At 40.6% G+C, this 25817-nt stretch overlaps 1 protein-coding gene across 1 annotated transcript; it reads right to left on the reverse strand.

The window, feature by feature from the left end:
- Positions 1–419: 419 nt before the first annotated feature.
- Positions 420–25542, reverse strand: foxj1b (forkhead box J1b). Its single transcript, XM_063057412.1, has 3 exons — positions 25272–25542; positions 24310–24882; positions 420–2654 (listed from the first exon to the last, which is right to left on the reverse strand). The coding sequence occupies exons 2-3, from the start codon at positions 24823–24825 to the stop codon at positions 1851–1853; spliced, it is 1320 nt and encodes a 439-aa protein (XP_062913482.1). The 5' UTR covers positions 24826–24882; positions 25272–25542; the 3' UTR covers positions 420–1850.
- Between the last annotated feature and the right edge of the window lie 275 nt (positions 25543–25817).

Raw genomic sequence — 25817 nt, forward strand, 5'->3', positions numbered from 1 at the left:
ACAGTTCCAACAGTACTCGAATCACATTCTTGATCTTTCCAATGAGAAATTTCACTCTTATCAGTGATCTAATTAATTACACAAAGCCATATTTTTTACAAGTGCATCTAAGAACCGAAAATCCTTTTGATCATTTGATATGTCTGCTAGTATTTCAGTGCGGTACTCTGCCACTAACATTGGCCCCATTAAAAGGCATTCTATTTAATTTCCAAATAGTTTTAAATTTCCACCTGACACCTAGTTCTTTTCACTGTTAAAGTTCATCCACCTTATTTGTTCAATTTACAAGGCCAAATGATTAGAAATATTAATAAATAGCACTTGCAAATAACCAAGAAATAGGAGAAGCATCAATTACAAAAAAAACTCCAGAATTTGTACTTTAAACCCCACAATTTTTATTGCAGTGAGGCAAACAGCATTGAACCAGAATAGAAAATGGGAGATTGCACACATGCGTGATTTGCTCCATTGGTCAGTTAACAGAGTGACCCAAGCAAACACTCTTTTCTTGTTACAAAACAAGCATCTAACAGTGACTACCTATCCATTCAGCTCAAAAATCGATGAGTTTTTCTCTAGTCTGCATTCATGAACTAAAGAGATTGGCATAGTTACACAGTTTAGTGGACGTGGTTCACTTCATCTTCCAAAATACATAGCAGCTCTTTGCAAAAATCACAAGATGGAAACCCTCTGTAACTTCATTGTTAAGGCAGCAGTTCCAACACAACGAGGAAAGGAGTTCTGCATAGAATCATGATCACTTGATTACATGTTTATGTAAGATCCAGCTCAAAATGCTTGCTTCTCTGTACACGTACAACTGCCCTTTCCGGTGTCAATCACTTCCACCTCATGTTTGTCATGATTGAGGGCAGTTCCAAATATAAATGCAACAAATCTTACCTATGTCCTTTCCACTTGAGGGTTTTCGCTCATGTTAGTCACCAAATCAATTCCACAAAACTACATTTATAACACTAGTACATCTGAGTAAATAAGTTCTGTGTGGAAAAATATATGGTCAGACCTGTGCCTTGCATCCTGTAAGTACAGTATGATGATTCTGCGAAGTCATAGAACCAAAACCTAACATTCATTCAATAGTCAAGTCAAGAGAAAGTAGAAAATTAACTTGAAATGACCTCAAGTTTAGCCCTGTATTTGTAATTCAAGTCCATATGGCAAAATCTGCAACAGCATATTTCTAGAAATTAAAATCAGTTTAAATGCAATCCATTGAGATCATCTTTTTTATGAACAAAGTTTTTAAGTGCAATATTGTTTGATGTACAATTATTGATTCAACTAGCAAGAATAGTAGTAAAACTCTCCAAGAACCATTTCACAAAATAATTAGTTACCTCCTAATTAACTGTATGCAGTAGTGTCACCACAGTTCCATTTGATTTTTGCATGCTTGACTTGACTATTGGCTTAATATTTTAACTTCAGCAACATGGTCTTCCAAAGTGTCAAGTGCAATTGAGCAATTTTCGGTTTTGAAAAAAGATAAAGAATCTGAAATGACAAATAGCTTTGACAACACATCCCTTCATTATATTGCAGCATGGTGCACCTGTAATAGTACAATACGTATGTAATCAGAGGGTATGATCTTAAAACTATTAAGAATTTCAGGCTGTTTTCTCTTAACCATGACAGAAATCTCTGTTAAATGGTATTCCAGTGTAAAAATTATAAATGATAAAAAACAACAAACGGGTCATTTTTCAACAGTATAAAGGAACTTCACATAAGCTGTACATATCCGATAATCAAGGCATTAATGCTAATGTAGCAAATGGTTGAAGATTGATCGTTTGGGGAAAGTATTAGTCTGGTCACAGAAAGGTATCTCCTGTTTCCCATTGATGTATTTCATTGAAGAATCCTTCATAGAAGTTGAAGCCTTGATCTATATTCATAGGGGTCACTTGAAACTCCTCTTTCATCTCCTCCCATGGATGTCTTTGAGGATCAGAGAAAAAAGTAAAATCTTCAAACTGTGAAGTTTGGCTGTTGGTTTCTGCAAGCACTTGGTCCATGCCTACGGAGCACCATTTAGACTGTGGGCTAATGTGTCTTCCTTGGACAGTAAGGTCCAACTCTGTCCCTAGTGAGTTCAATGCAGCGTTGATATCAAGGTCCTCAAAGTTACTCCCATTCGCGTTGAACACATCATCAAAGACCGACGCCCAGTCAAAGTCTCCCTTGAGGGATTCCGATTCTCTTTCATCGTGAGCTAGCAAAGGGGATTTGGAAGTTCTGGCTATCTTCATCGTTCGTTTTGGCAAGGCTTGTTTGCGTTTGCTTGTAGTCCGCTGGTTGTCAGAGGAGCTGAAAACTGGATTACCATGAGTATTTTCCACGTATCGAGTGGATGCGTGGTCAGGCCCGGAATAAGGCTGAAAGGACTGAGTTGACGGATTTAGCGACACTTCACTTGCAGATACAGGGGGCAGTTTGTTTTGTCTAAGGGTGCTAAAATGAGTAGCAGGCATCCGTCTCCTTTTAAATACACCATTAACAAACATATCAGCATACTGTGGGTCAATCTGCCAGAAACCTCCTTTTCCAGGCTCATCCTTCTGTCTTGGCACTTTCATGAAACATTTATTTAACGAGAGATTGTGACGAATAGAATTCTGAAAATAAAAAAGATAAAAATATAAGACATTAACCTAACAAATATTAAGAGCTTCAGTATGAAAGAATACTAGTACAGGTCAACCTTCACTAATCCAGCACCATTGGGACCTGAGGAATGCTGGATTAGTGAAAATGCCGAATTACAGAAAGATCACATTACGCATAATCAGTGCCGGATTATCGAAGGAACCAGATTATAGGTAGTCGGATTAGTGAAGGTCAACCTGTACTACATTTAAAATGGGCTTAAGAAGCAATGTCTAAGACGCATTTACATAATACATTAACACTGGAAGCAGTACTTTATTTTACATTTTACTGCCTAATATGATGTGGTAGTGTGGTAGTGTAGTGGTCAACATAACATTATTACAGTGCTATAGACCTGGGTTGATTCCACTGTAAGGAGCTTGTATGTTCTCCCCGTGACTGTATCGGTTTCCTCCCACATTTCAAAGGTGTACAGGTTAGTAGACTATCTGATAACATGGATGTAATTGGGCAGTGGGGGCTCAGTGGGCCGGAAGAGCCTGCCACTGTGTTACATCTCTAAATAGAATTTTGTAGGAATCAATTTATCTTAAATATTCCACCCAAAGTGAATGAACTAGAGACATTTAGACCAATAATGAGTTCAACTGGGTCATCATTTTTACATGATAGCTTCCCTCCTGTACTATTGTCATCCCCTGTCCCTGTACCTACCTATCTGTGCTTCAAGATTGATTTATTTTCCTATTTTAAAATATCTTGGCCTCAACAAATCCTCTGTTCTTAATCTGTGTAAAAGAACTTTCCTAGTCTTGTTTTGCAATCTTGTACTAGTTGTTTGTCAGCAATTGTTTATAATTCCCATTTAATCTTCCTTTATCAAAATTCCTCATGGTATCAGAATGAAAGAAAATCTTAGCCCTTTTTCCTCCAATGGAAACAATGGAAACAAGGACTTCCTTCTCCCATCTTGTCTGTATAAACTCTATAGATTCATTATAAGATTTCCAAAGCGGTGGGAAGTAGCTGTGTTTTGTATATATTGAACTTTTCTCCTTTACTTTTGTACTTTATGTCCCTATTTATAAAAAAAACTAAATGTAGATGGTTATTTTATCCTTTTTGTCTACTGACAGACAAACCCTACATTCATCGATTCATTGCTTTGGCTTTCCATTAAGGTAACACTTCTTTGATTTTTTTCTGAAGTGTGCTATAGCACAAATACTTGTCAGTGCCTATTCTTGCAGTTATCCTCCCACTTTCATCATAACTACATACCTCAATCTTACTTACAAATCACAATACGGTGGACTAATTGACACATCAGTTCCAACCCTTCAACCAACACCCATCTGACCTACTGGACTTACTAAAATGAACTGATGACGAGCCACCAGCTCCTTATACCAGGAAGCTGCATTACATACACCCGTGTATTTCAGGTTTCCATGCTCATGCATTGCAGCACAAAGATTTGCAAAACATTGGAGATGAAAATACACACTCATCTGATCTCTCCCTCTGCCCCTGTCCTCACAATGAGCTGTAACCTACTGAGTGGAGCGGTCAGATAGGCTTCATCTCTAAAAGCTCATCTGTTACTATCTTCTTATCTAACCTCTCCACACCTAATTACCCAATTATTTTCTCGTCACTTTTCTCTTCCGTTTGTTTATAATTGACAATGTTTGTTTACAGATCCCCTTGGTGTTAACCTGTCAAATTTATGCCAACAATTTAGCCTTCTTCACTTTCAAGCACCAATATATCAAACTATGTAAAAAGGTATGAAAGCATGATTTCATCATTTTGTTTTTAAGAATCAGAACCAGGTTTAATATTCCTGGCCTATGTCATGAAATTTGTTAAATTTGTGGCAACAGTACAATGCGATACATAATATAGATAAAAATATATATTAAATAGTTAACCTAAATAAGTAGTGCAAAACAGAAATAAAATCAATAGTGATGGCAGAGGGGAAGAAGCTGTTCCTGAATCACTGAGTGTGAGCCTTTAGGCTTCTGTACCTCCTTCCTGATGGTAACAGTGAGAAGAGCACATGCCCTGGGTGATGCAGGTCTTAATGACGGACACCACCCTTTTTAGAACCAAGTTCTGACATTTTACAGTTGTGACAACTGGAATGTGTTTCACTGTTGTTGGGACAGTTGCAAATATCCCCTCTTTTCTGCTCTCCCCTTGACATACCACCTTAGCCATCAACATCCACCAAGTGCGTTCATTTTACGTATCCTATGAATGGGTGGTGTGATTTCTCAGCCAAGTCTCTCTCATGGTGCTTCTTGCACTATTTGATAAGGGTGCATGATATGTCATCTTTGAGCAATATTAAAGATTTCATTCATTGCTTAATATACAGAAACCTGTTCTGAGTACAAGCGAGTTTATGGTTCTTGCTTTATACATTGTGGCTGATAGTTCTCAAAGATCTCAAAATGATTACACTCCATTGGCTGTTAAGGCTGTAATGAAAATATTTTAAAACTTCTTGCTTATTCCTTTTTGACTCAGCAGCAAGAGGAATCCACAAACAAAGGAGACACCGTTCACATGTTAAAGTCTATAAGAGTTTCATAAATGATTAAATACAGAAAGAAAGAAAAAATGGTTAATAATGTAGAAAAAGGTACAAAATAGTACCAGTTACTAAGTCATATCACACAATATACTGCCAGAGGGAAATGTAAGTATCTGACAATTTCTCCAGCATGTCCATCCCTCAGCTCTCTCTCTCTCTCACACACTCACTCACTTACTCTTGATGTCTTTGCCTAAACCTAAGGGAAGGTTTTTAACACTCTTCACAAATCTTTGTTCCAATACTTTCCTTGACAAACATGTTTTTCGCCGAGCCTACACTCAAGGTTCCAGAGTGGTACTCACACTAAATTCTCAAAACGTGGCCATGGGTCAGTTCCTCTGTACTTTCTCAAAATATTTCCACATTCTAGACTGACACCACTTTGTTGTACAAACTTTCATTTTGTCTTACACATTTTAGCATATACCAAGGGGGAATTAAAGTTAACCTTTTCCTTAGGGATTGCCTGAGGTATAAAAGGAAAGAATTATTCTTTTTCATATTTTTACATCCCCAGGATTTCCCCAAGGACTTCAGAGTCAAAGAAACCCATTTTGTTATCACTTTGACAAATACCAGAACTGATTTACTCGCTGCAAGGTCCCACACTCCATGTGATACACTGTTACTTTTGGCTGAAGGATTAATTCCTTGTTCTACTATAACAGAAACACTGACTCTTCTCCATCGGTATGCATGGACCACAAGCCTCCAAATTTGCTCTGGAAAACTGCATCAGAATCAAAATCAGGTTTATTATCACTGATAAATGTTGTGAATTTTGTTATTTTTGAAATTTATAATGCAACACATTTCTGTTCTTCACAAGAAATGATAGCTCAGATTATAATCATGTAATTTTATGTCTATTGATCAATAGAATCTCAAGTTTGATGCTTACCAGTCTCAACTCAATAGTTTCTGAGAACTGATTCATCAAAGAAAGCTTCCATCAGTAAAACTTTGCATCTTTTCTCTCCACAACTGGATTAATTTTAAAATCATGGGCAATAAGGATGTCATGGAAACATTTCAAAGACCATAACTAGAAATTGTTCCTCCCCATTCTTCCATGTTTCTGTCTCACTTCATGCTTGCTCCCTGGATGCTTGAAAAGGAGCTCATCTGCTTGGATAGATGTGTCCATTATAATTAAGTTGGATGATTTACCTTCTCAAGTTTCTTCTGAAGAAAGGTCATCAACCTGAAAAAATTCTATTTCTCCCTCCACAGGTGTGATCTAACATATAAAATATCTTTTGTTTTTTTATCTCAGATGTGTAGCATCTGCCGCTTTTTATATATAAAATTATATTTGTATAATGCTCTTAACCTCATAAAATGCCAATATAATATTTAACACTAAGGCATAAAGGAAGAATTCAGAGAGATGGGGAGGGCTGGAAAGATTTAAAAACAAGGATAAGAATTCTTAAATTAAATATTGGTGACACAACATCAATGCAAGTCAGTGAACTTGGGTTATGGCAGATATTGACAAATATTTTTCCATTAAGGGAATTAATGGCTGCAGGGATGATGCATGAGCCCAGAACTAGTTATACTTTGTTTGTTCCGTTCCCTGGTACATGGACCTGAAATAGTGATGGTACTACCTCGAAACTATTCTCAAGATTTCTGAGTATGTTTACTTTGCTAATTCCGTGCTGGTGAAGTCATTAATCATAATAAAAGATAAATGCATCAGATATCCAGTTGATCTCAAACCAATTGAGATTACTTAAATGCCTTGAGAAGAGCAGTTATCTTTACTGAGATTGGAGCCTGGTATGTTCTCCTCTGGGACACCAGCAGAAGCCCACTGAGGGATGGACAGTTACTCTGTGTAAAGCGTGAGAAAGAGAAACAGCAGTAGGTCACAGCTGATCTTTTACCCCAGTTCCATTTACCTGCACTAACCCCATATTCCTCAATTCCCATAATATTAAAAAAAACTGTCAACCTCTGGCATGAATAAACTCAGCAATTGAACCTTGATGCCCCTTCTCGGGTAGAGACTTTGACACTCTCTGGGTGAAGACATTTTTTTTTATCATCTATGCTGAATGGCCAACCCCTTAATATGAGTCTGTGATGCCTGTTTCTCATTACCTTGGCTATAGGAATCATTAGTTCATCACAACACTCACAACATGCTGGAGGAACTCAGCAGGTCGGGCAGTATCCGTGGAAACGATCAGTCAACGTTTCAGGCCGGAACCCTTCGTCAGGACTGAAGAGGGAAGGGGCAGAGGTCCTATAAAGAAGGTGGGGGATGGGTGAGAAGGAGAAGGCTGGTAGGTCCCAGGTGAAAAACCAGTAAGGGGAAAGGGAGGGGAAGCAGGGAGATGATAGGCAGGAAAGGTGAAGAAGGAATAGGGGAAAACACAACGGGTAGTAGAAGGAGGCGGAACCATGAGGGAGGTGATAGGCAGCTGGGGGAGGGGGCAGAGTGAAATAGAGATAGGGGAAGGGAGGGGGAGGGAATTATCGGAAGTTGGAGAATTCTATGTTCATACCAAGGGGCTGGAGACTACCTAGACGGTATATGAGGTATTGCTCCTCCAACCTGAGTTTAGCCTCATCATGGCAGTAGAGGAGGCCATGTATAGTTCATCACACTTGTCGAGCCTTGTAAGTATTTTGAATGCTTCGGTGAGATTACCAAGGAGTCTACAAATCTTTTGTGGAACCTCTTGTAGATTTTAGGTCATTCCCAAGGGAATTGTTCCTCAGAAAAATCACACCTATTGATCTATTTTTCTCATTCAGATGCACTAACACAGTTGTGGCCTGGTTGCATTAATTTTGAAGGGAAATAATCTTACAAACCTTAAAAAGTGAAGCAAATGCAGAAGTTATAATATGCAGACAAATGGAGACACAAGAGACTGCAGACACTGGTATATGGAGCCAGACACAAGATGCTGAAGGAACTCAATGGGACAGTCAACATTTGAAAATATCAACTGTCCTTTTCTTCACCCCGCCCCCCATCTTAAATGCTGCTGAGGTTCTCCATCTTTTTTGTGTAGCAGTATGCAGACAAAACATATCTCTGGTTATAGTTTGGGTATCAGGATCATAAACAAAACAGAGTCAACAGAATACAACACTACCCTTTAATGCAATTAAAACAGAACGCTCGTGATGTCATACCGCCATTAAGAGTTGCATAGTGACCTAGCTAGTAGAGCCGCTGCCCCACAACACTGAAGACACAGATTCAACCTTAATCTCTGATATTATCTCTTCAGAGTTTACACGTTCTCTCTGTGTCTTCAGGGGTTTCTTCAAGTGCTCCACTTTTCCTTCCATATCCCAAAGATTGGTAGGTGCAATTGGCCACAGTAAATTATCCTTATAGTACAGGTAGGATCTAGGGGAGCTACTGAGAATGTGGTGGTGGGGGAGCGGTAAGAGAACTAAATAAGATCTATAGCGGAGTAGTATAAAAAAGGTGGTTGATGACTGGTTTGGACCCAATGGACTGAAGGGCCGGTTTCCACATCCTTTTGTTCTTCCTCTCTCAGATGTATTTCATGCCTGTCTTCACTTAACTTGCTATTGCTAGCATATTCTGCACAGTTTACAACAGTTAAATATAACTTCTCACTTCAACATTTTACTAAAAATATTAAAGAACACGTCCGTAAAACTTCAGAATTTAGACCGTTTAACTGTTAACTTGTCCAACGGTGACTGTTATATGGCATTATGTGTTTACTCATATTTAGATTCCCACTCAGCCACCTCTCCCTAATTACTAGGGCACTTTGGCTAAGCACGAGTTCCTTTGCAGTAACCCCCTGTCTCACAAAGAAAATTGTATACAGAATTGGTATAAAGGCAGTGAAAAGGTAGCCAGTTTCGTTGTGGACCATCACATTAAAATTCAGCTGTGATTGTACCTCGGTCTCAACGGGGTGGTATGAAGTGTGCAATGCCCAGTTGTCTCCACTTGAGACTGCTCATGAAAGTTTGGTCACTGATGTAATTTTGCTTGAGCCATCTGTTGGGTGGAGGCAATTGGGCAAACTCTCTCACTCATACATCCCACTCACGGATTCTAGCCAGCACATTACTTAAAATCTGGTCATGAGGGGGCAGGGTTGCAAGATAGTGATTGAGATCAGACCATTGCTCTCACTGGTGGTCGGAAGAGTAAGGAACAGTTGCATTTGCTGATGAATTTGGAAGAAGAACTCCTGTTAGTCAAATAGAGGTAGAGGGTGGAGCATGGTGGAGTGGAGCTGGTAATATAGAGAATTCCAACTTGCCAATACATTGGGTTTGCTTGACTATTTCACAGGGCAGCCTAGTATATAACACCCTACATAGCAGGGCCAGGATTTACGGCGAGACTGAGTAAAAGAATATAATGAATCTGAACGGATTTTATGAAGCAGGTAGTTCACCATTACTGATTGTTTAATTAACCAAATTTAAATTTCCACTTGTCTATTTATATTTGAACTCACGTCTCACACATCTCCAATTTCTCCATAGTTCTTGCCTCTGGCCTGATGGCTCCAAAGCAGGAACATTGAAACATTCCTCATCCATTCGGCTTAGCCAGATGAAGTTCCTGCAGGAACGTTGGTTCTTCCGTCACACACGAATGTGGAACAATCCCACAATTATTCCAAATGTGAAATAATTCCCATTTACTGGACTCCTTTACTGCCACCATCAGGCCACCCTCAGGTTGGAGGAGTAACACACCATAGCCCATCTGCGTAGCCTCCAAAGACAAAATGAACATTGATTTCTCTAACTTTCAGTAATTTCTCCCCCCTCCCCCTTCTCTCTTTTCCCATTCCTCATTCTGGCTCCCCTCTTACCCCTTTCCCTTCTCCTTACCTGTCTATCAACTCCCTCTTGTGTCCCTCCTCCTATGGCCCACTTTCTCTCCTGTTAGATCCCTTCTCCTTCAGCCCTTTACCTTTTCCATGCCTTCCCTCTCGCCTGGTTTCACCTATCACATTCTAGCTTATACTCGGTCCCCTCCTCCCACCTTCTTATTCTGGCTTCTTCCCCCTTCCTCCTTCCCTTCCAGTCTCAGCCCAAAATGTCAATTCCATTTTCACCCAACAGACGCTGCCTGATTTGTTGAGTTCCTCCAGCATTCTGTGTCTTACTCCAGAATAATTCCAGTGTCTTTGAGCCAGAAGTTTAATAGGCATTGTTCAAACTCATGAGAATTGGTTCTCTTTAATTTAATTGCAGAACAAAGATGGATTTTTGCTCCTACTTCCCAGTTGTCGGGTGAGGTGAGTCTTTGGCACAAGATTTCCGCGAAAGAGGGAGAGTTTGTAAAGGTTGTAGGGTGGTTACTGCTCGGACGGACTTGGAAGAGTTTCTTGGAAGGGTTGTTAATGGAAACTGGAAAGTCTTCAAAAGGTGCAGGAGGCATTCGGGGGAAGACCAAGAGAAAAGAAAGGCCAGGGAGTGAGTGAGGCAGTGAAGGGAAACTAGATAAGAGATCTTGAATTTGGGTGTTAGCATGATGGGCAGGGATGTAGGTAAATGAAATAAAGTTGGACATACCAGTCCCCAATTCTCTTTAATTTCTAGTTTCCTGCAGAAACAGTACAAGAAGAGTTAAAATGGAGATCAAGTCTGACTGAACTGGTCACATTTTAATATTTAAACAGCCCAAGCTGCTTTCTGGGACAGGTTTGCCAGACCCAGCTGCCATCCTCATTTGGAAGTATTGAGTTCATTTGGCATGTATTCAACTCAAATGAACCAAAACCAATATGGAGGGTTAGAAGTAACCTGCTAAGTCTCCAATTCACTCCAGGTATACTTAAATCTTGGTTTGGTGTGTTCTTAGTCATTTCTAAAACTACCTTGTACTAATTTTTAGTTTCTTCTACTTGCATTCAATCTAATTCAATATTAAATACTGCGCTGGATAACCTTCTCCGTTCTGTTCTCTTCTGTCCACCTTGTTGGGTGCGGTCTTCCACTGATTCTATGCTGGTTCTTGGATTTACCTGAAGATGCCCACAAGTAAAAAATCTCAGCAGTGATGTACGAGGGGTGATTGTTTAGTTCGTGGCCTAAGGTAGAAGGAGTCAATTTTAGAAAACCCAGCACATTTATTTTTCCTACATTTACGCACTTAGTCCAGCGGTCATGGAGCATACAGATCCCTTCTTTGTAGAAGTCGGCGTCTTGGACCTCCAAAAAGTGGTCCACAGCAGGGGCAATTGATAAGTTCATGACCTAAGGTAGAAGGAGATGATTTATTAACTTCAAACTTTCTGCATTATCACTCAGAGTTGAACTGCACATGCATGTAACAAGAGCTGTATAACTCATCTTCTTCTACCTAAGGCCACAAACTTATCAATCACCCCTGCTGTGGACCACGTGGAGGTCCAAGACGCTCTTGTTACATGCACGTGCAGTTCAACTCTTTGAGTGATTATGCAGAAAGTTTGAAGTTAATAACTCATCTCTTTCTACCTTAGGCTGTGAACTTATCAATTGCCCCTGCTGTGGACCACTTCTACAAAGAAGGGATCTGTATGCTTCACGACCGCTGGACTAAGTGTGTACATGTAGGAGGGGATTATGTTGAAAAATAAATGTGCAAGGTTTTCTAAAATTGACTCCTTCTACCTTAGGCCACAAACTTATCAATCACCCCTCATATATGTACTTTGGTAATAAATCTACTTTGAATCTTGAACCTTTCAACTTTAGTAGCCAATATAACTCAGTAATGTATATTTTTGTTTGGAGACCTTGATAACTATTATCATGTTTTTTTGTCCTTTCCTCTAACACTCTCAGGGTTTGAACCCTTCAAGTGAATGAAGCTGAATGCAACTCTCTTGGTTCCAACTTTTGATCCATTTCCTGTAACTTATCATTCTAACCTTCAAGGCTATGGATCAAGGGTGAGGAAGTAGTGGAAAAATGAAGTCCATTTTTTGCCAGAGAAGGCACAAAGGCTGAAAGCCTGTTCCGTGATATTGCAATTCTCAACACTTAACCTTATTACAACAGCACAGCTTCAGCCTTAGGACACTAAGCTTTCCCTGTAAGTATGCCATTCTATTTGCTACAACCGAGGGAAATGTGAGAACCATACAGCTCTCTCATCTCCCTCGGCCACAGTCCAACATGAAATCTGGATCATTCCATTTTCCTTTTTTCTCCACCTGCACCTTTCTAAAATGATTTATTTCTCGGAAAAATTGAAAAGCAATGTACTTGATGTCAAGCATTATTTTTTCTTTAAACATGTATAGATTCCCCTCAGCAGCTTCTTAACATCACTTGGTAAAGCATCATCCAACACTGAGGAATATTCTAATGCCAAAGCTATGTCAGAGCATTTCAGAATCACATACTTTCTCCAAGTTTACCCATGTCGGTAGGCTTGATGCAATCTTTGTTGAGGACAAGGAAATATATGGTACATCATAAGAAACAGTATAACATTTCAGGCAGGGTAAAATCATCAAACCAGCCTATTGCTCAAAAACAACTGTACCAAGATTCTGAAATCCACTATTCAGTTTGCAAATAGAGACAATTTCAATTATTTATAAAATATGCCATTCTTTTTCCTGTCCTACCACCTCCGTAGGTGGTCTGCTCCTAAATTCTAGCATCTTTTCATTACAAAAATGTTGCCCAAATCTGTTTTATGAAATTATGAAAGGGAAAGCAGACTGAAAAGGTTTTCTTCATAATTTTCTCCACAAAAGACTACAATTATCAAAGGTGAACAGAAAGAAGATGCTTTCACTTGGAGAGAGCGAATTGAAATGGACTGGCAATTTACTCCATTACCCCACAAAGTAAAAATAAACACAAAAGAAAGTTAATATGTTTTTCTTTACTTCCTGGAGAATGTTGAGATTATGTGATTACCTAACAAAAAGAAAAATTAAGATGATATGGAGAAGAATATTTAAAAGGTGATAAACATATGGACAAAACGGGAATGGAAAGATAAATTAATGAGAATGCAAAATAAAGAAAGGAGAACATTTTGGCAGCAAGGACTATATGATCCAAAAAGCCATGCAAATTTGATGGTCCACTCTTCTCTCCTATCAGATTCTTTCTTCCCTAGCCTTTGATCTTTCCCACCCACCTGGCTCCACCTTTCACCTTCCAGCTAGCCTCCTTCCCCTGCCCTCAGCTTTTCATTTTGGTGTCTTCCCCCTTCCTTCTCAGTCCTGAAGAAGGGTCTCAGTCTGAAACATTGACTGTTTATTTATTTTCATAGATGCTGCCTGATCTGCTGAGTTCCTCCAGTATTTTGTGTGTGTTGCTCCGGACTTCCAGCATCTGCAGATGTTCTCCTCTTAATAGAAGTACTTTCCTGGGTGCAAATTTTTCACACTGTGAAGACTACTAGCAAGAAGCTCTCGGAAACTTTTCTTTGACAATAAATTAAATTCCAAGAGACAAACTTTACCCCCTCCCCGAAGCAATTCACATAATATAACACAGAGACTATCGACTGTCGTCAACTAGGCCAAGTCTTCAAAACTAATTTAGATCCTTTTTGAAATGTCACAATTGGGTTATAATTTTGCTTCAAGCACAATTTTTACTAGAACAGTATTTTAACTCTTAACATAGCATTTAGAGGGATAGATTTTAACTGTGGGGTAGTACAGGAAGAGGTTCTGATAAACTGAAATAAAGATAAGAGTGAAAAAACTGAGATGTCAGCACGCACTCAAAAGAAAAATGTGCATGCTAAACTTTTTATTGTCACAATTTTTCTGCAGGATGTTGAATTCTGTGCCATATCCTGTTACCATAAACTTGATAACAATTATATATTAAAACTGTATCAGAGAAAGAATGTGCTCCAGAGCTAAATCAAGACCATTCAACTCTAAATATTATCTCATTTCTACAGTGAGTTATCACAGACTTAGTAAACTGGGACAATAAACGAAGTTCCCTTTGATTTAACAATCTTGTTGTGCACTGATTCCATAGAGAAAACACAGATCATGGTAGAACAAATATAATTTTTAATCATTTAAGAATGAACTTGAAAATACATTTAAGTTTTGATCTTAATATTTTACTCATGCAAATTCAATGATTAATATTTCAGACTTACAACTTAAAGACTTTATTTAAAAGCTTAGTCCCTAATTTTAAAACTTTTTGTTCAATTTTAATGGTAATTTTGATGGTATGTTTAATATATTTCATCATCCTCTTCATATTATTGAACCACCACCATTCACTCACTCTAAGAGATAGATCATCACCAAGTTAAAACTGCTTCAGATTGAAAATGAATGTGTTTGTGTCTATTGTCTTCATCCACTAAGCACAGTCTGTTCCTCTTCAATGATATCGTAGGCCTTGCAACTGGAAATTAAGCCTATACTGTACTGGTTTTTACTTGAGGAAATATAGAATCCAACAGTTGCAGGTATTCCCTGAGTGCGTCAGTAAGTAAATTTTGAGTAAGGCCAGCCTGTGTGGAATTGCTAATAGAAGATGGTCGGGGGGGGGGGCGGGGGGACAGTTTTTGGAAGTAGTGAATTGAGCATCATTCATAAGTGTCCTTGTAATTCAGGCTTGTGAAATATAGAGACATTCTGTGTAAAGATATTCAATTTATAATACCTCACATTTACTAATCCTAACAGTGGCTTCCAAACAGGTCGCTCACAGTCAGAAATCTTTCATTTGCAGTATTTTATATCAGACGTAAATTTTCTTTTAAAAAACCTAAATTTGGTTCTTGGCCTACCACCTCCATTGTCATTATATAACCATCTCAACATTAGTCGATCTATGAACACCATCCTTTGCTTTTCCTTGAGTGAATCGAAGTGGGAATACAGGAGCACAGGTGTGATTTTGTATTTACACAACTGAGCAATGACATTGTATGAATTATGTTGGTGGGTGCACAGACCTCAGAGTAACTTCATGAGCTAAACACTATATATAATTAAATGGTGATTATTTTTAATATTCTAATGCAATTACAGTGCAAATCATTTTCATATGATTTTAAGTTCCCTGGCTCCCACCGCTATATTTTCACCATGGATGTCCAGTCCCTATATACTTCCATCCTCCATCAGGAAGGTCTCAAAGCTCTCCACTTCTTTTTGGACTCCAGACCTAATCAGTTCCCCTCTACCACCACTCTGCTCCATCTAGCGGAATTAGTCCTTACTCTTAATAATTTCTCCTTTGGCTCCTCTCACTTCCTCCAAACTAAAGGTGTAGCCATGGGCACCCGTATGGGTCCCAGCTATGCCTGCCTTTTTGTTGGCTTTGTGGAACAATCCATCTTCCAAACCTAATCTGGTATCTGACCCCAATTATCCTTCACTATGTCGTCGACTGCGTTGGCGTTGCTTCCTGCACGCATGCTCAGCTCGTTGATTTCATTAATTTTGCCTCCAACTTTCACCCTGCCCTCGAGTTTACATGGTCCATTTCCGACACCTCCTTCCCCTTTTTAGATCTTTCTGTCTCTATCTCTGGAGACAGTTTTTCTACTGGTGTCTACTATAAGCCTACGGACTCTCACAGCTATCTGGACTATTCCTCTTCTCACCCTGTCTCTTGCAAAAATGCCATCCCCTTCTCACAATTCCTCCATCTCCGCCGCATCTGCTCACAGAATGAGGCTTTTCATTTCAAGTTAAAAAGAGATGTCCTCTTTTTTTAACGAAAGGGGCTTCCCTTCCTCCACCATCAACTCTGCTCACAAACGCATCTCCCCCATTTCACGCACAACTGCTCTCACTCCATCCTCCCGCCACCCCACTAGGAATAGGGTTCCCCTTGTCCTCACCTACCACCCCACCAGCCTCTGGGTCCAACATATAATTCTCCGTAACTTCCGCCACCTCAAACGGGATCCCACCACTAAGCACATCTTTCCCTCCCACCCTCTCTCTTCTTTCCGCAGGGATCGCTCCCTACGCGACTCCCTTGTCCATTCATCCCCCCCATCCCTCTCCACTGATCTCCCTCCTGGCACTTATCCTTGTAAGCGGAACAAGTGCTACACATGCCCTTACACTTCCTCGCTTACCACCATTCAGGGCCCCAGACAGTCCTTCCAGGTGAGGCGACACTTCACCTGTGAGTCAGCTGGGGTGATATACTGCGTCCGGTGCTACCGATGTGGCCTTCTATATATTGGCGAGACTCGACGCAGACTGGGAGATAGTTTCGCTGAACACCTACGCTCTGTCCGCCAGAGAAAGCAGGAGCTCCCAGTGGCCACACATTTTAATTCCACGTCCCATTCCCATTCTGATATGTCTATCCACGGCCTCCTCTACTGTAAAGATGAAGCCACACTCAAGTTGGAGGAACAACACCTTATATTCCGACTGGGTAGCCTCCAACCTGATGGCATGAACATCAACTTCTCAAACTTCCGCTAATGCCCCACCTCCCCCTCGTACCCCATCCGTTATTTATTTATATCCACACATTCTTTTTCGCTCTCTCCTTTTTCTCCCTCTGTCCCTCTCTCTATACCCCTTGCCCATCTTCTGGGTTCCCCCCTCCCCCCTCCCCTCAATCTTTCTCCCTAGGCCTCCTGTCCCATGATCCTCTCATATCCCTTTTGCCAATCAACAGTCCAGTTCTCGGCTCCATCCCTCCCCCTCCTGTCTTCTCCTATCATTTTGGATCTCCCCCTCCCCCTCCCACTTTCAAATCTCTTACTAGCTCTTCCTTCAGTTAGTCCTGACGAAGGGTCTCAGCCTGAAACGTCAACTGTACCTCTTCCTGGAGATGCTGCCTGGCCTGCTGCGTTCACCAGCAACTTTTATGTGTGTTGCTTCATATGATTATACATTCTTTTCACAACAGGATAAAAAAAACATCTGTTTTAGATTCATTCTCCTGTTGTATTTTGTGTTATAAACATACAATATAAATTGGAAAACAGGTGAGCCCCAGGATACTGATAATAGTGAACTCTGTGACAGCATGTCAAGGATAGCTGTGGAAGCTGATCATTTTCTGACATCTATATAGTGCAGATATTACATGAATATTACTCAAGCCTTACTACATGTAGGCATACAGTGCTTTATTTACTGAGGAGTTGTGACTGGAATTCAGTACTGTGCAATCATCAGTTAATGTCCCTTTTTCTGTTCTTTTAATGGAAGGGAGGGGATTGAAGATGGTAGCCAAAGTTATTATCCTGAGGGGTCCTGAAGTGATGCCTTGGAGCTAAGATAATTTGCAGACAACAACAATAGCCACTATTCTTTCCTGCAGCAAGATATGACTCTGGCCATCAGAGTGTTTCCCCTCGTTTTCCATTACATTTCAGTGTTGCTAAGGTTCCTTGATGCCACACTCAGGCAAGTGCTGACTTGATATCCAAGGCAAGTGATTCTGGTGAAACCCAAACTGAGCATAAGCAAGCAGGTAATTAGTGACCTGAACAGCACTTGATAACAACACCACGTATATCTTCCATCACTTGGTTGATGATTGAGAATTGACTGTTGAGATGGGTCAGATTGGACATTTCTGGCCAGCTTTCATATCAGTTTTCAGGCCAAGAAACATGGTAATTCTAATTTTGGAGTCCTGTTTTTCAGCACTGAAGTCTAGATATTGCCTGGTCCTGACCCTGCAATATTCAGTGCCCTTAAATGGAAATTTTTGGATCCCTGCTGACTGACTAATTATCCATTACCACCAACATCAAGATATGATAGGACCGCATCTCTTAACTGCGTCTATTATATGGCAGAGTGTGTGTAGTCCTGTGTTGCAATTTCAACAGCATGTCACCTCATTTATATATCAAAACCTAAGACAAGGGAGCACAATCAGGCCAGGCAGCCCATCCAGTCCGCTCCACCCTCTTCCATGGCCGACCTCTTCTCCCTCTCAACCCAGTTCTCCTCGTCACCTTTGAGGGTAGATGCACTCAGACTTTGTTCCAGGGTTGGAGAGTCACCAACACGAGGCCATCGGTTGGTTCAGGGTGTGGTCAGCGGCGGGGGTGGGGGGGAGGATTCAATAGGGACCCAAGGAGCAGTCTTTTCCACCCAGAGAATGATCCGCATATGGAACAAGCTGCCGGAGGAAGTGATTGAGACAGGTGGATTGGCAACTCTTGGACAGGGACAGGGAGAGTAAAGGTTTGGAAGGATAGGGGCCAAACAGGACTCAATTTAAATGGGAACCTTTATTAGCATGGACCAGCTACGCTGAATGGCCTGTTTCCCTGCTGGGTGGATCCATGTCTCCACGAGAGCACGTCAGACATATAGTACACTTCCTCTGGCATTCCACGCTGCTCTCTTCATTGAACCACAATCGCACCCCCCACCACGCACCCCCGTGTGATAGTAATGACGGTAATAACAGACAAGAAGGTTACAGATTGTAGTGAAGCACCTTTCTGCTGCTCCTGATGGTCCACATCAGAAGGTCCATTTTCCCTTCAAATTTGTGGTGTCCATCTCACTTAGCATGAACACAATGCCACACAACATGATGGAGGCTCTCCTGAACTGCCCACCAATCTACTTCCACCTTATGGACAGACGCATCTGTCACAGCTAGATCAGTAAAGGTGGTGTCAAGGGGGTTAATTCTTTCTGTGTTACTTCCAAATGTTGTTCGTTATGGAAGAGCACTGAGATTGGACTGTAGGAGGAGGTGTCCTCGTTCCCCTTTGACCTGGTGTCCCAAGACTTCATTTGAGCTGAAGGTTAAGAATTCCCTGGACTATTCTCTCCTCCCTAAACAAAGCCACCTCTGGTATTTCTGTCCTGCTGGTGGGACAGATTTTACCTTGGGATTGTAAGCACATGGAACATAAGGTATGATTCCATGAGCACAATTCAGAAAGATTGTTGCGTGATTAGTTTTCTGATAGCTCTTCCAATTTGCACAGGTTTGTGATAGGGAATTTGCAAGGTTGAATTTTGTCGGATAACCTGTCCAGTTGTATTCCATTAATGTTTCAAAATAGTACTGATCATTACTAGACCTACTAGGATATTCCTAAGGGCATTTAAGTCTGGATTGGTAGGCTTGGATTTTCATATAGGTCAGAGTACCTGAAGGACTTTTTTTTTAAACATAGAATTCTGATTGCATTCTGTCATAGTGTCTAGACTTCTTTGGAAGTATTATTAACTGATTTTGAATCCCACAGCTCCGATTGTGGGATTTGAAATCACATCTCTGGCTTGTTAGTCTAGATATCCAGATTCTTAGCCCAACATAATCGGTGTGTCACCACCACCACCTTGCAGAAGTATGGATGTTACAGTTTAACTCAGATAAACAGTTTTCATTTTTAATCAGCCTGAACTGAATCACAGGTTATTCCAGCTAGAAATAAATCGTTCCCTGTTTAGATTGCTACTGCTTAACTATGAACCTCATTCATGGAGCTAGACAGTTACAATGGGGAAAAGGCAAACAAAATTAAATTATATGAACTTAAAACTGCCCAGAAGGCCTACAGTACCTGTTAATGGCATTACAATGAAATAACGGTGTGCTTTATTTAGCCTTTGAGACACCTTCTGCGTTACTGCAAATCTAAACTCTAAATAGGCTCCTTCCTTTCCTCAGTAGTACCCTCTTCCTTACAATAAAAGCATATTGGTTATCTATTCAACAATGATAAAGCATGTTTGTGTGTCGCTGTTTCCTTCAGAGGTGGATTAATCCATTTTTGTCATGAATACTACCCACTAATTCAATCAGCCATTGCAGAGGAGCACCAAAGCAAGAATACAAAATCTCATCTGCATCCCTGGGATCACCGGTTATAGATATAATCAGATGATTACACTGCTTCCCCAAGCTACCGCATATTGTTGCAAGCTCCCTCATTGGGAATGTTGTCAAAGTTGTGGATTTGAATTCTCTGTTTTGATATTGCCAAGAATTCAGAAACATAAGGTTATACTCTCTCTCACACACACACACACACACACACACACACACACACACACACACACACACACACACGGATCTTCTGAACACTATAACCTTCCAGAAAACTGTGGCATTCTTCGTGCAAGCAATAGAATATGATGATTGAGGATCAACACAAATTACAGACTGATAAACAAATTTAATACAGTGAAAATCCTGGCAAAACAGGAGAGGTCAAATGGTAAACTCCAAACATATCTTTAGAGCAAATATTATTTTATTAAAAACTGCAGATGCAGGATATCCGAAATAAAAACAGAAGATGCTGATAGTTTCCACCATTTCCTGTTTTCATTTCATGACTTCATAGTAATTAGCCCTTGGTAAAAAGGGCCTCTTAATTAGGTAGAATTAAAATACTGTGCCAAAAATGCTACATAATTTACCGTCAAATTCAAACTGCTGCATTTAGTAACAAAAAGCAAGTCTTGCTTCGAACATCTTCAAGTGCAAGTCAATACTTATTTAGCCATAAACCTTACCATTTTGAGTTTTTACTTTTCCCCTAACTGGAGTTTGCTGATCTGGATTATTATCAGAAGCTTAGTAATTAATCTTTGGAAGAGCATTTTTTAACTGGTCAGCTAAAGAGCGATGCTGGTGAATGAATGGGTGTAGGTTGTCCAACTTTTACTTGTACAAATCTGAAATGCCATGGGAAAATTCAGATGGACAAGAGGAATGTTCTACTTAGTAGGGAGAAACAAATGTGGTAACTATGTGCATGAATATTTCATGTTTATCCTCAACCTCAAACAGCCTCTGATTGTGGAACCTTTAAAACCAACTGCAACTTTCTTCTAAGAATGAGCAGAGTGCCTCTGTGTGAAAGGAGCATCTTCCTACAGATCATAGTCTCAATTACCATTGTATAACTGGAGGGTGTTTGAAAATATAATTAAGAATGGAAGAGATAAATTATGAAAAGTTAATACACACAAGTGCTGGAATAATGTGATTAACCTACAGTTTTCATCACTATTTGTATTTGTTTTTAACTCCCAAATATTTTACTAATTGAGTTGATATTAGTCACATCACATGGTTTTCTTCAAATGGGAAACACCATTACTGTGCTGTGCAAGTGGATCACTGGTCTGGTGCCATATGGGCTATGGTCCATCCAGTCCTTGATTAGAATTAATAACTTACAAACTACATCACCAATTTAACAAGTGGGTGGGGGACTCAATCCTAGCAATCTGAAGGTCTGCAAAATGTATATAGAAAGGGATCATACAGCAAACTTAACACTGGCTGCATGAACAAAGCATTAATTTGAGCAATAGCAATTTTAATGTGAAAAAGAAGAAAGAACAAGCCACAAGGGTTGTGTGCACAGCCACTCAGCTCAAATTGTCCGCCCCTCTGTCTGCACTTTATGCGGGCCTCTTCCATTTTTGTTCATCCAGTCCCATTATTATATTCACCACTTCCACAAAGTAACGCAGAGATGATGGTGATGTGGTTGATAACAGCGATAACAGCTCTCTTCTTGCTGCTGCCATCAGGAAAAAGGTGCAAGAACCTCAGGACTCACGCCGCCAGGTTCAAGAACAGTTACTCCCCCTACTATCAGGCTCTTGAATAAAAGAGGATAACTACACCCAACTTCACTTGCCCCATCAATGATATGTTCCCACACCAATGAGCCACTTTCAAGGGCTCTTTATCTCGTTATCTCATGTTCTCCTTACTTATTGCTATTTATTTATATTTGCATTTGCACATTTTGTTGTCTTCTGCACTCCAGTTGATCTTTCATTGATCCTGTTATGGTTACTATTCTATATATTTGCTGAGTATGCCCACAGGAAAATGAATTTCAGGGTTGTATATGATGACCTAAGTGTACTTTGATGATAAATTTACTTTGAACTTTGAATATCAACTTTCAAAAGGCATTTGATGAAACCCAAATGGATGCCCAAGGAACAAAAGGCCTGAGGTGCTCTGAAATGAAATGAGTTAAGGGACAGAGGAAGAGAGAATGTTTTACATTTGTTTCCCAGGCTGAAGGGAAGAATGCATTGGAATCCTGCAGGGATCAATCTCAATGTGTTTTTATGATCTCTACATATGAGAACTAGACCTGTTATATATAAATTCAAAATTTACAGATGAAATAAAATGAGCATTTAATCACACTGGGAAAATGGATACTCACCTGCCTATGACCTTAACAAATATGTGTAAGGAGATTCATTTTAGTTAGAAGATTAGGGACAGGTAATACAAACTGATCAGCACACTTTTGCAGGAAGAAAAGTGAGTCACTGTGTTTGTGTACAACTAACTGAAGGTAAGGTTGCTGTTGGATTGGCTTGAAGATCTATTGTTTCACAAACAAGATCTTCAAAGTGCAACAGCAAGTACAAACACAGCTTTGGTCCCAGTTGGAATATCACAGCCCATTCTGGACAACAAACCTCTTATGGCAATATTGTGCAGAAAATGTAGTTTAAAAAATTACTAGAAGAGACTGAGATGAAGATAGCTCAACAGTTCTCCTCATGCTAGAGAAGGTCGGGGTAAACTGATACCTGCATCTACAATCAACTGTAATCATCATTTACCAACTAAGTATAGAATAAAGTTTTAAATGGCAGCAAATTGGTAATCAGAATGCACAGACTTAAGGCATCTGGTAGCAGGTGACATTAGGAAAACAAAATCACTTAACTGTTAAGATCTAAAATTCATTGCCAAAAAAGGTTCAGGCAGGTTCAAAAGGAATTTAAAAATTTTTATTTAATGCATGAAGAGAAAAATTGCAAGGGTATAAAAGGTTGGATAAATAGAATAATTCAATGTAATAACTCTGCCATGTTGTACCTATGCCATTATTCTCATTGGAACTACATCTCAGTAAAGGAGACTTCTGAAATTCTCAAATGGATTTAGTACTGAACACATTAGACCAATAACGTCACCTTCAAAGATACTTCCCATCAATCTAATTGGTAACCAGCGATCCTAGTTCTCAAGTAGTTACAGGAGTTTGTCAGTTTCTCACTCATTTAAGGAATACAACTAAGCCTGAATTTCTTTAGCCAGAGGGTGGTGGAAATCATTGCCCAGACGCTGTGGAGGACAAACCACTGGGTATATTTAAAGCGGAGGTTCATAGGTTCTTGATTAGTAAGGGCGCCGAAAGTTACGAGGAGAAGGCAAGAGAATGGGATTGAGAGGGAAAATAAATCAGCCCTGATCGAATGACGGGCGGGACATTCGACGGGCCAAATGGCCTAATTCTGCTCCTTTATCTTATTGCCTACATTTTAATCAGTGAAATATAGCAGAATATATGCTCATAGTTTACTCAGACCATAGATAGAACTAAAGTGACGTGGTCCTGTCAATGGACCAAACAACTAACAGTACACAAATGCCATGATACCATGGGGTTGCATGCAAAGAGTTTTCTCCTGACTTTCCCGGAGGGCGGGCTGCCGAGTTTACTGTTACAATTCTTTGTAATCAAGCAGCACGAAAACTAGTCAAGGAAACACCAACAGCACGAGACTAAATAATTTTCTCCATTAAATATCCCGCGAACAATTTTTGGGGGAAAAGAATCTGCCCTTGATCTTTAACAATTTCTAACAGCGTAGAAAACGGAACTCGTGCCATAAATGACACAATGTATCCACTTGGCTAATGTGGCAACGCATCCAAGGTGTTTTCCATCACTCCCCTGATCTTTCTTCCAGGTTTTTTTACTACTCGACAGGGTGATCTTTGTAATTTCGGAAATGAAAGAGTTCTCCGAGTCAACAGGCGAGTTTAATCACGTGTGGAGATGGACCTGAATGGACGGTGAAGCGCTAGTCCGGATCTGAGACCGTCCACAGATGCAAATTCATACTACACCTGTTGACCTGGCTGTCAACGCACATAAATACAGGGTTAAAACCCTGGAATCTTTACACACAGGCTATTATAGATCTTATCAAAAGCACGGCTTGTACTACACGGTTATTAATCTAAGCATAAAAGGATCCTATGCCAAGCAGAATCCATTATCTGAAGTTTAATGCAAGCTCAGTATTGTTTGATCTGAACCCATTTAGAGATGACCTCACCTGCCAGCTGGGGTCGGCGTGCCGGTAATAGCAGAAGTTTTCAGTGATCCAGTTGTAGATGGCGGACAAGGTGATCTTACTCTTTTTGCTCGCCTGCATCGCCATGCAAATGAGGGTGGCATAGGAATAAGGGGGTTTCACGTGTGGGTTGGTCTTGTAGTCTATGTCCTCCATCGGGCTCTGGGTAGGAGCCTGCGACTGGATGAGGGTTTTGGTGCCGGTGGGCGCCGAGGTGGGTTTGCCCAGACTGAATGGCATCCCGGTAGCGGCCGTGTCCCCGGCTGTTGGGGAAGCGGGACCGTCCGAGCCCGGGAACTGTTGCTTGTAGTGATGGTGGGCGATAGAGGGCTTCTCCAGATTCGCACTAAGGATGGAGAAGTCCTGCAGCCACTGCAGACTCGTCAGGCTGTCGTCCAGGTTCACGGCCCCGTTCACGTTCTCCTGGTCCTCGGGGTGCAGCATCATCCAGTTCTCCTTAAACTTGGTGGCGATTTCTGGCGTGGTCAGAACAGGCATTGTCCGTAGTCAGCTTCTGAACTAGAGAGAGTGATTTCACCCACTCCCTCGTTAGAACTGAAAAGAAAAGAATTACCAAGGTTTAGTAACTGATAGGAGGACGTGAAAAAAACTCTGAATTGTAAATGTCCGTAAAAATGATGATGAAAACTGTCAATAATACAATCTGTTAAACTTTACGGCAAATTCACCTTATTACTTCTATTCGATAACTTAAAGACAACAGACTTTCCTGCCATCCACACATCGCGAGTAAGAAAATAACCACTATGTCAAAATAATTAACATTTCATGGCGTTATACACGATGCTCCTTAAGTTCTTCCTTTAACATATGCTCAAATATTTAGCAGAGGCACTGACAGAGCATGCTAAAGTTTGTGTTCCGGAATAAGTGCTTATTTTTCGGATACCTTGTTGCGTTTAGAACAAGAACCCCTGACTCACCTGGCGATAGTTTAGCAAAATTCTCAAATCCTGGAATAGCTGGTAAAAAAAAACTCCCCTAACTGGAGATCTATAGGCTTAAATTAATAAGTAAGTTTTATGCCTGGCGCGCAGTTGGCATCAAATTCGTTGTCGCAGATAAAACTGCCTTCTCGAGTTTGATCAAACGGGCTTACATTCGCGCAGTTTGCGGGCTATAAAAACCAGGGTCGGTGGAGTGTCACCTCTCTTTCACACGGCTGCACGGGCACTTTATACGCCTTTAAACAGATCGCGAGCAGATGATTGGCCGCCCGTCTCCAGGTTTCACCTTTCATTACTCCCAATGACGCCAGGCTGAACGGTAAACCGCCGGACAACGCAGGGAGCGTCTCCAAACTGCACCATTCCGCCATCTGCCAGCCTCGCCGAACAGCATGGCATTCCAAATGAAGCTCTCCTCCACAGGCTCTGCAATTGTCACACGATCCGCCCTTGGCTTCTCTACCAATTCAGACATTCCTCTTTGCACCAGTAAACTATCTCTGGCATCCTGTCTGTGCAACC

This window comes from Mobula hypostoma, chromosome 9 (genome assembly GCF_963921235.1).
Source record: "Mobula hypostoma chromosome 9, sMobHyp1.1, whole genome shotgun sequence".
NCBI lineage: Eukaryota > Metazoa > Chordata > Chondrichthyes > Myliobatiformes > Myliobatidae > Mobula > Mobula hypostoma.